Below are 11,703 nucleotides of genomic sequence, written 5' to 3'. Positions count from 1 at the left end.
CATGGACAGAGGCGGTGATCTTTGCTCCTGCAGGCAGCGCTGGCCACATCTCCCTCCACACACTAATCCTCGCCTCCATGGCGACAAATAAAGTACGTTTCTTACAAGTATCATCCCTGCAGGACGAGGAATAGCTAAACATGCTTCACTACACACTGTAGCTCACCGACGTCACAATGTAAACAAACGCCATTGGTGGATCTACACCTAAAATCCACTGCAATGATACCAAGTACAGGAGCGTATCTAGTCAATACTACTATGATTACATCAATATTTTTTAGCATCACAAAACCTTTTTTCGTTTTTTTAAAGTTTATACCATGTTTATAAACTCAGGAAATATGTCCCTGGACACATGAGGACTCTGAATATGACCAATGTATGATCCTGTAACAACTTGGTATCATTCAAAACTAATGTAAAGTATCAAACAACAGAAGAATAAGTGATTATTACATTTTAACAGAAGTGCAGATAAAACATGTTAAAAGAGAAAGTAAGCAGGTATTAACAGTAAATGAACAAGTAGATTTATAATTAATTTTCTACCATTTGTCCTTAATAATGTTGACAAAATAATAGAATGATAAATGACACAATATGTTACTGCATATGTCAGCAGCTAAATTAGGAGCCTTTGTTTGTTTACTTACTACTAAAAGACAAATTGTCTTGTATGTTCACTATTTTATTTAAGGACAAACTTGCAATAAGATACATTAGTTTAATGTACCGTAAGATTTTTTGTCAAAATAAAGCCAATAATGCAATTTTTTGTGGTCCCCTTTATTTAGAAAAGTATCAAAAAGTACCAAAATGTATTTCGGTACTTTTTGATACTTTACTTTTACATTCCAACATATATATATATACACACAAGCATATATATATACATGTATATATATATATATATATACATGTATATATATATATATATATATATATATATATATATATATATATATATATATATGTATAAATATATATATTTATATTTATTTATTATATATATATTTATATATATACAGTATATATAATGTTCTGTCTAGCAAAAAACCAACTCCAGTTGCTCAAATGAGTCATTTTCATATTTCAAAACTTGTTTTGTTCCATTCAAGCAAAAAAAAATTAATAATTTAAAAAATTATATTAAAAAAAAACTCAGTGGAGTTCAGGAGAGGTTCGATAGCTACGATTTTAAGTTTTATTATATTTTTTTTGTTTTGTTTGTTTGATGTATGCCCTTTTTGTCATAGAAAATATGCAATTTTTTCCCCAAGAAAAATATTTTTCAGTGGAATATTTGATGTGAAGTAATTGGAGACTTTAATATGTCAATAATTCATGACATCGATTTTGATTCATTATTACTTTTGGAGCAATGACAGTTTTAAATCAATAAAAAACAGCCTGCAGAGCAGTTTCTCCTGTTTTCGTTTTTTAATTTTTTTAATTTTTGTTTTTAATATCATTTTTAGAATGTGTCGTGGGCCATTAAATTATGTTGCACATAAATGCACTTAGAGCACTAAATTAGTATGTTTTAGTGTTATTCTTACAATGTGTGTAAAACCTTTTTTTTTTTTTACATTTGTAGTGTTATCGTTTTAAATTAAACATACAATGCGGGTTTAAAAAAAATAAAAATGTAAGTAACAAAGAGTGATAATAATATTAGACAAGTAGTATTTTTTGTAATAATAAAGTACTTTTTAGCACATTTTCATTGAACAATTGAACACAATAGTATATATTCACAATGTACAAACAAATAAAGGCACTTCACATACATTTTAATATTTTCAAATATCCACCAGGTTGAGCAATCATTAGTCTTATATACAAACCAAAAAAATCAAAGACAGTAAAATAAAAGACAGTACAAATAGATCAAATAAAAAAAAACTTGGTCTTATTTAAACAACTTAAATTACTCCAATAAAGACAATCATTTAGAGGTTTTTCTATTTTTTTTATTTTTTTACCATTTTCCAAGATGTTATTAATAAAAATAATTCATCCAGTTTGGGTTTCACTTTAAGAAATCGACTTTTGTGTATGAACATTTTCGCTTGCAACATAATATTAATAAACGTAAACAAAATAAATGTGGAGTATCACATTCCATAAATAAATGATTCGCATATTATATAGTATTACAGACACAGCTGTTGTCAACAACAGTGTATTTCTTTAACTGTAAGTAAATGTATATAATGTCCTTATTTTCCCTATTTTTACTTTTGTCAACTATTTGATGTATTGTCTTTGAATTGTGCCTGGAAAATATTTCACCAACACGACCCTCATGTATTTGTTAGAACACTAATCACCACAAAAATGAACATATCGGATCTTTTTATTTTTGTATTTTTTTTTTTTTTATAAACCTTTATTTATAAATTTCAACATTTACAAACAGTTGAAAATAATAATCAAAGTAAATACAAAAACAGTACAGAGCAGCGCCAGGAGGTTGTAAATTCAAAGTAACTAAAATAAAATAAAATACAATATATATATATATATATATATATATATATATATATATATATATATATATATATATATATATATATATATATATATATATATATATATATAATAAACAAAGTGCAAAGCCATAGGCTCACTCAATTTCAGTAAATAACTTAAATTTGGAACGCAGCATCATCGTTTTTGTACAGCTTTTGGGAACATATTGGAACTTTTCAGGACATCTTCGACTGACTTGACGTATGGAGTAACAAAGTGGCTGACTCTCCCTAGTGTTCACTGAATGTTAGTACACCAAGTGACCGGAAGTTGATCAATACAAGTTCACTCGTGGGGGACATAATTTGGGCACACAACTGATATATTATCAATATTCTTTAGTAAAATGATCACATTATAAAACTAATGCTGTCCTACAAGCTTCATAAAAACAACATTAAAAGTATAACATAATTGTCATCAAGCGTGCTTTTGGCCAACATTGTGTATTTACACGCCCCCTCTCTACGCGTGAATTGGTTTCGTCCACTCCGAATCAGCTGAGAATTCGTCATGCTAGCTTGTTAGCAACTAGCTAGTTACTTGCTGTCATGAAAATTAAACGCAAAGAAATGAAAAAAAAAAGTGTTACTTAAAATAAGATACGTTTACAGTGACACACACTAACCAGCCAGCATAACGTGTTTGTAGCGAAATAGTTGCGTTTCACCACCATTTTTAGAAATGGCCTCTCTTCTAATCGAATCGAATTTTTGTACAACAACAACTTCAGCTGTCGAACTTTATAAGGTACAAATTCAACAAGTACAACATTAACACGGTTTTGTTCCTTATATTTACCAGAAACGAAGTGATCCGAACACACGACCCGGGACTTTGGGGGGACTCCAGTGAGAACCGTCCTCGTTTTCCCAGTGTAAAGCTGCGAGCCATTTGTCTCGTCTCTGTGGGCTTTTGTCACGCTTTGGCAGAACAAAATAAAACCTTTGTTTTCCCTGTTTCCAGTTGTGGTTAGCACAGCCAAAAACAACACAGTTTTTCGGCACTTTGGAGGCAGAATGACGGGTTTAACCAGCGTAGGTCGACAGGTTAAAGAGTAATGGCAACGGGTTGTTTTCAACGCCAGTCTGGTTGCTATGGCTCGAAGAACCCGTATGTAGCTCAGTTGCCCGGATGTCGGCCCTCACCCATACAAAGAAATGTTCAGTAGGACTTTTTTTTTTTTTTATTAAATAAAAAGGAGGCCTTTAATGTCTCCGGCACATTTCCTACCGACGAAGACAGGTAAGAAACTTTATTGATATGTTGCATTTTCTTAGTATTATTTTGGGAATAATTATATCCGTCCACATAAGTACAGTCTTGTTTACGTTACCTCACATGTGTGTACCCTAACAGTAATGATGTGACGTTCACGAACGAATGGATTCGTGATTCGTGGAGCCATTTTTGTATGTCCGTGCAGTTACACCTGGCCGGCGGCGAGTTGGATAACCACGCCCCCCGCCCCCCAGAGCTCATTTGATTGGTCGCTGCAAAGTCCCTTCTTCTTCTTCTTCTTCTTCTTCTGGCTGCTCTCGCTGATGTCCTATGCAGTGCGCCACTTTTGCCCCCATCGGTCGCTGAGGGGAAAATGAATCTGGTTCATTATGACACCTGATGAATGAAGGTAAAGATGTGATGAAAAGTTGACAACATTGCACTTGCCAGTCGCCATCATGCCAAATGCAAATGGTACACAATGCCAGGAAGCAGCGACGCTGAACATCCACTTTTAGGGGTAGGTTAGACTTGTTTTCCACGATATTAATACAGTTAAATACGATTCAATTTTGATTGCCAACTGCATGCTCTAGTCTATGCTATCGCTATGTGGCCCTTTGTTGTGAAAACTTCTTCAGAAACTATTAGGAACCCTGATGATTTAAGTTGTTATTTATTTGTTTAATAATGTGGACAAAATAATAGAAGGGAAAATGGCACAATATGTTTCTACATATGTCAGCAGACTAAATTAGGAGCATTTGTTTGCTTACTACTAAAAGACAAGATGTCTTGTTTGTTCACTATTGTATTTAAGGACAAACTTGCAATAAGAAACATATATTTAATGTACCCTAAGATTTTTTTTGTTAAAATAAAGCCAATAATGCCATTTTTTGTGGTCCCCTTTAATTAAAAAAAGTATCAAAATACATTTTGATACCGGGACAGCACTACTTCAGATATATCAATAATAAGTTATATATTTTTTTTATATATATATATTTTTTTCATTTGGTAATGCTTTTTTTGTTAAAAAAAAAAAAAAAAAATTCCCCAAAGAATAATTCAACGTGTAATATTTGATGTGAATTAATTGGAGCCTTAAATATGTCAATAATTCATAACATTGATTTTGATGCATTATTATTTTTTGAGCAATGACAGTTTAAAAAAAAAAAAAAAACAGCCATGGCAGCTTTGTTACATTTGACCTTTTTTCTCTTTTATACCACGTTTTAATGTTTTTTTTAATTTACATTTTTAATAGTATTTTTAGAATGTTCAGCGGGCCGTTAAAAAAATAGCTGCGGTCCACAAATGGCCCATGGGCTGCACTTCGGACACCCCTGACATAGCTGATCTTCATACACTGTCATGTGCCTATTGCTATATGTAGCACATAATCACACTTAAAGCGCCATAATAATTATTTTTTTTTTCATTGTTATTGTTGGGGCAGCACGGTGGCAGAGGTTTTAGTGCGTCTGCCTCGCAATACGAAGGTCCTGAGTAGCCGTGAGTTCAATCCCGGCCTCGGGATCTTTCTGTGTGGAGTTTGCATGTCCTCACCGTGGCTGCGTGGGTTCCCTCCGGGTACTCCGGCTTCCCCCCGCCTCCAAAGACAAGCACCTGGGGATAGGTTGATTGGCAACACTAAATTGTCCCTAGTGTGTGAATGTGAGTGTGAATGTTGTCTGTCTATCTGTGTTGGCCCTGCGATGAATTGGCGACTTGTCCAGGGTGTACCCCGCCTTCCGCCCGATTGTAGCTGAGATAGGCTCCAGCGCCCCCCGCGACCGCGAAGGGAATAAGCGGTAGAAAATGGATGGATGGATGTTGCAATGTTTGTAAAGAAAAAAATACATTCATGTTTTTAAATTTGTAGTTTTTTTTTTTTTTATATTAAAAGACATGTAATGCATGTTTAAAAAAGAATCTAAGTAATAGAGTGAAATTAAACAATATGATTATATAAACATTAGACTACTATCTATCTCTCTTCACATGTAGCTCTAAAGTGAGTAAATACGTCTTCAAAGTAGTATTTTTTTGTAAAAAAAAATAAAGTACTTTTTAGTACATTTTTAATTAACAATTGAACACAAACAATATATATTACAATGTACAAACAAATTAAGGCACTTATACGTTTTCTAATAATTTTTTTTAGCATTTTTTATGTACCTTTCTTTTATTAGAACAATTATAAGTCCAGTGTATAATTGTGTTTATTTGATCAATTAAGAATACTTTTGATACATTTTTCTGATATGTAAAGTTGTTCAAACGTGCGCACACAAAGTTGTGTATTCACATGTCTAATTTGTATTCTCGTTTTATTCATGCTTTTTATATCCATAATTACTATTTATCCCTACATGTTTGTGTATTTTTTTTCCTCTATTGTGAAACACATGCTACAAAGTTGTTTTTAGTTGAAAATTCTAAATAATGATGTCCCTGCCAAAACATGGGGATATGGCGCCACCTTGGAATGTTTACAATAAAAACAACAACCAAATTATCGCCAATATTTCAGAATATAGTATTTCCCCTCCATAGTGTAATATTTGTGTACATTAAAAATATTCTGATCAACATCTTATCTTATAACCAAAATAAAAATATATATAAAAACTATAAAATAACTAAAAACTATACTAAAGAGAACGTTAATTGAACGGGTTCTAAAGATCCGACTCCCTTCAAAGAGCCATAAACCCTATGTCTAACTGTACATCCAACTAGATTAGACCTTTGTGTGCTACCACGCTTGTCCTCAAGGTGGCGCCTTTGCCTGACTTTTCTTTTTTTTTTCAACCTCACGGTCATCAACCAACACAATTTAACACAAAATATGCTTAATATTTGCACTTCTCATTTAGTTTCCACTTTCAAAACAGCAAACACAATTATCTCGGCGAGAGTTGTTAACAGTTTTTATATCATGGAAACAATCACTACCATCAGTCATGTGCATCAGAATAATTTAATTTACACAAATATTACTTATTGGTGGGAATTATTTGGAAATATTGACTGTAAATAACATTTTTGTTGTGCTTTTCATTGTTAAACATTCTTTAGGGCAGGAGTTTGAACTTTCTCTGACCTAAAAAAAACTTTGTAGCACAAGTGCATTAACAATACAGAAAAAAATACACAAATAATAAGTACAATAAAATGCATGAATGGATACAAAACTATAATAAGTATTGGGAGATAATAAAAAATGTAATTGCAAAATTGTACTATCCTACCTGGGGTGTGTACACTTGAACTACTACATATTAAAACAATGAACCAGAAAAGTGAATATAAATAAATAAAATCAAAGATTAAAAACAATTAAATTTGCATATATAAACTTTTTTATTTATTTGCTTTTTTTAAATATATAAAAATAAGTGAACCCAAATCCCAAATGAACGACTCACAACTTGGAATCGGTTCTCACAGTTCACTTAAAAGAGCCGTTCAAAACACTAGATTTGTTTGCGAATGTTAAGTCTCTAATCTCCGTGTCTTTCTCCAAAAAAAAAGTCAAAAGCATATGTACATTGTGTGAGCAAGAAGATTTATTTACATTTATTTCCTTTTTTTATATAAAAATAAATAAATCCAAATCCCAAACGTACGACTCACAACTTGGAAGCGGTTCTCATAGTTCACTTAAAAGAGCCGTTCAAAACACTCGATTAGTTTGCAAACGTCACGTCTCTCATCTCCGCATCTTTCTCCAAAAAATACATCGAAACCGTGCATACATTGTGTGAGCAAGAAGTAAAAAAAAAAATGCTGATTGTGCAGTTGTTTCAAAGCGCCGCAGTGCTTTGTCAGTCACACAATCGTGACAAAATCAATTCCCACGTGAAAGTGGAGACCCTGGGATTGGATCAATGGCTGCCACTGTCACAACAAGATCTTGAATAACAACCTGAGTGACACACTTGTGTTGGGGTTACGCAACGGTGTGTGTAGCTGTAACACAATAGCACAGGTGCTCTCCTCGACCTACGTACTCACACGTATCGCATGGAAGGACCGCACCACAAAAAAATGTCCTTAAAGGCGTCAATTGCAGGTCGATTCAAAGTCACGTTTATTTATTTGCTTAAAGTGACTGTGTGCAACTAAAATCTATGTTGTGATGAATAGTTTGTATAACAGTATATATATATATATATATATATATATATATATATATATATATATATATATATATATATATATATATATATATATATATATATATATATATAATATATATATATATATATACACACAGTACAGGCCAAAAGTTTGGCCCCACCTTCTCATTCAATGCGTTTTCTTTATTTTCATTGTAGATTGTCACTGAAGGCATAAAAACTATGAATGAACACATGTGGAGTTATGTACTTAACAAAAAAGGTGAAATAATTGAAAACATGTTTTATATTCTAGTTTCTTCAAAATAGCCACCCCTTGCTCTTGATTACTTTTTCGCACACTCTTGGCATTCTCTCAATGAGCTTCAAGAGCTTCAGGTAGTCACACTGCAAAAAGTCAGTGTTCAAAAACAAGAAAAAAATATATACAAAAATTAGGGGCATTTTACTTGAACTAAGCAAAATTATCTGCCAATAGAACAAGAAAATTTGGCTTGTCAAGACTTTCCAAAACGAGTAAAATGAGCTAACCTCAATGAACCCCAAAAATACCTTAAAATAAGTATTTTCTCACTAATAACAAGTACACTTTTCTTGATAGGAAAAACTAATATGAGACATTTTTTCTCAATATGTTGAAAAATATTCTTAAATTAAGTAAATGCTAGTGCCATTATCTTGACATAATGATATGCGCTCGGCATTACATTCCTTGCATTTTCCCATCGATAAAAGGACATCATCGCGCCAAGTGCGTGCTCTTTCAGTCAATTAGTGCACAAATTATTTTTTTATTGTAATTGTGAATTTATCTGAATGTGCATGAACTATTTCTGTTCAAATTGTTTGTAATGTTAAATGCTTAAATATTAACTGTCAGTTTACTGTACTGTGCCAACTGTACTACTATATGAGTACGTATTTGATTTGATTTTTATTAAGGATCCCCATTAGCTGGTTGCCTCAACAACCACTAGTCTTCCTGGGGTCCACAATTCAATACAATTACAAGTAAAAGCATATCATTATAACTACACACTACAGAAAAAAAATAAAGTATAGTATAGTATTTTCTATTGTTTCATTGAAAATAAAACAGCAAAGTCCATTTGGCTGTCATCTATTTTAATTATGAGACAAAATTGTGTCAAAGTCATGATTTTTTATTTCATGGTTGAAATAAGAAATGATTACTTTGAAAAAGCAGTTTTATACTTGTGAGTGTTGATGACACAGCTTTGCAACAATTGATATTCTAGTTTCAAGCATGTTTTACTCAATATCAAATGCTGTAATATAAAGCTGTAATATCTTACTGAGATCATTTAGGACCAAAACCCTTAAAACAAGTAAAAGACTCTAACATAAAATCTGCTTAGTGAGAAGAATTATCTTATGAGAGAGAAAATAAGCAAATATCACCCTTATTTGAGATATTTCATCTTACTTAGATTTCAGTTTTTTGCCTCCCCTCACCCCCATTCGAATACGACCTCAGATCAGACGAGGCGACCCGCTGAACTTAAGCATATCACTAAGCGGAGGAAAAGAAACTACTTTCATCAAAATAAAATCTAAGTCATTATTTTCCTTCTTGACTTGTTGGACTTCTTCAAGCTGCAGGTGAGTCACATCTCCACTAGGAGAACCTTCATCAAGCTGCAGGTGAGTCATAGGTGTGCTTGAAGCTCATCGAGAGAATGCCAAGAGTGTGCAAAGCAGTAATCAGAGCAAAGGGTGGCTATTTTGAAGAAAGTAAAATACAAAACATGTTTTCAGTTATTTCACCTTTTTTTAAGTACATAACTCCACATGTGTTCATTCATAGTTTTGATGCCTTCAGTGACAATATACTATATATAGTCATGAAAATAAAGAAAACTCATTGAATGAGAAGGTGTGTCTAAACTTTTGGCCTACTGTATATATATTATTCGGCATATATCGAATTGTTGGTGTACAGTCGTGGTCAAAAGTTGACATACACTTGTAAAGAACATAATGTCATGGCTGTCTTGAGTTTCCAATAATTTCTACAAGTCTTATTTTTTTTGTGATAGAGCACATACTTGTTGGTCACAAAAAACATTCATGAAGTTTGGTTCTTTTATGAATTTATTATGGGTCTACTGAAAATGTGAGTAAATCTGCTGGGTCAAAAGTATACATACAGCAATGTTAATATTGGTTACATGTCCCTTGGCAAGTTTCACTGCAATAAGGCGCTTTTGGTAGCCATCCACAAGCTTCTGGTTGAATTTTCGACCACTCCTCTTGACAAAATTGGTGCAGTTCAGCTAATGTGTTGGTTTTCTGACATGGACTTGTTTCTTCAGCATTGTCCACACGTTTAAGTCAGGACTTTGGGAAGGCCATTCTAAAACCTTAATTGTAGCCTGATTTAGCCATTCCTTGACCACTTTTGACATGTGTTTGGGGTCATTGTCCTGTTGGAACACCCAACTGCGGCCCAGAACCCAACCTACGGGCTGATGATTTTAGGTTGTCCTGAAGAATTTGGAGGTAATCCTCCTTCTTCATTGTCCCATTTACTCTCTGTAAAGCACCAGTTCCATTGGCAGCAAAACAGGCCCAGAGCATAATACTACCACCACCATGCTTGACGGTAGGAATGGTGTTCCTGGGATTAAAGGCCTCACCTTTTCTCCTCCAAACATATTGCTGGGTATTGTAGCCAAACAGCTCAATTTTATTTTCATCTGACCATAGAACTTTCCTCCAGAAGGTCTTATCTTTGTCCATGTGATGTCCATTAAAGGCCTACTGAAAGCCACTACTACCGACCACGCAGTCTGATAGTTTATATATCAATGATGAAATCTTAACATTGCAACACATGCCAATACGGCCGGGTTAACTTATAAAGTGCAATTTTAAATGTCCCGCTAAACTTCCGGTTGAAAACGTCTATGTATGATGACGTATGCGCGTGACGTCAATCGTTGAAACGGAAGTATTCGGACACATTGTATCACAATACATAAAGCTCGGTTTTCATCGCAAAATTCCACGGTATTCTGGACATCTGTGTTGGTGAATCTTTTGCAATTTGTTTAATGAACAATGAAGACTGCAAAGAAGAAAGCTTTAGGTGGGGATCGGTGTATTAGCGGCTGGCTGCAGCAACACAACCAGGAGGACTTTGACTTGGATAGCAGACGCGCTATCCGACGCTAGCCGCCGACTGCATCTATGATCGGGTGAAGTCCTTCGTCGATCGCTGGAACGCAGGTGAGCACGGGTGTTGATGAGCAGATGAGGGCTGGCTGGCGTAGGTGGATAGCTAATGTTTTTAGCATAGCTCTGTGAGGTCCCGTTGCTAAGTTAGCTTCAATGGCGTCGTTAGCAACAGCATTGTTAAGCTTCGCCAGGCTGGAAAGCATTAACCGTGTGGTTACAGGTCCATGGTTTAATAGTATTGTTGATTTTCTGTCTATCCTTCCAGTCAGAGGTTTATTTCTTGTGTTTCTATCTGCAGTTAAGCCCGATGCTATCATGTTAGCTCCGTAGCTAAAGTGCTTCGCCGATGTATTGTCGTGGAGATAAAAGTCACTGTGAATGTCCATTTTGCGTTCTCGACTCTCATTTTCAAGAGGATATAGTATCCGAGGTGGTTTAAAATACAAATCCGTGATCCACAATAGAAAAAGGAGAGAGTGTGGAATCCAATGAGCCAGCTTGTACCTAAGTTACGGTCAGAGCGAAAAAAGATGCGTCCTGCACTGCACTCTAGTCCTTCACTCTCACGTTCCTCATCCACGAATCT

The 11,703-nt window shown here is 34.2% G+C and overlaps 1 protein-coding gene across 4 annotated transcripts in view; it reads left to right on the top strand.

Moving 5' to 3' along the window:
- Positions 1 to 4,150: 4,150 nt before the first annotated feature.
- Positions 4,151 to 11,703, top strand: part of etv4 (ETS variant transcription factor 4) — a 167,842-nt gene continuing 160,289 nt past the window's right edge. For 2 of the 4 annotated variants that reach the window (XM_062056920.1, XM_062056922.1), the window contains exon 1: positions 4,151 to 4,279. Coding sequence is in view for 1 of the 4 variants with exons in the window: in XM_062056921.1 (XP_061912905.1) it covers positions 4,241 to 4,279 (39 nt within the window). In the remaining 3 variants the exon portion in view is untranslated. The remainder of the gene's footprint in view (positions 4,280 to 11,703) is intronic. The other 2 variants (XM_062056923.1, XM_062056921.1) reach the window with 2 other exon arrangements.

The sequence above is a fragment of the Entelurus aequoreus genome, linkage group LG08 (assembly GCF_033978785.1).
Source record: "Entelurus aequoreus isolate RoL-2023_Sb linkage group LG08, RoL_Eaeq_v1.1, whole genome shotgun sequence".
NCBI lineage: Eukaryota > Metazoa > Chordata > Actinopteri > Syngnathiformes > Syngnathidae > Entelurus > Entelurus aequoreus.
Note: the sequence above shows the minus strand (reverse complement) of the source record. Positions and strands in the feature narration are given on the sequence as shown.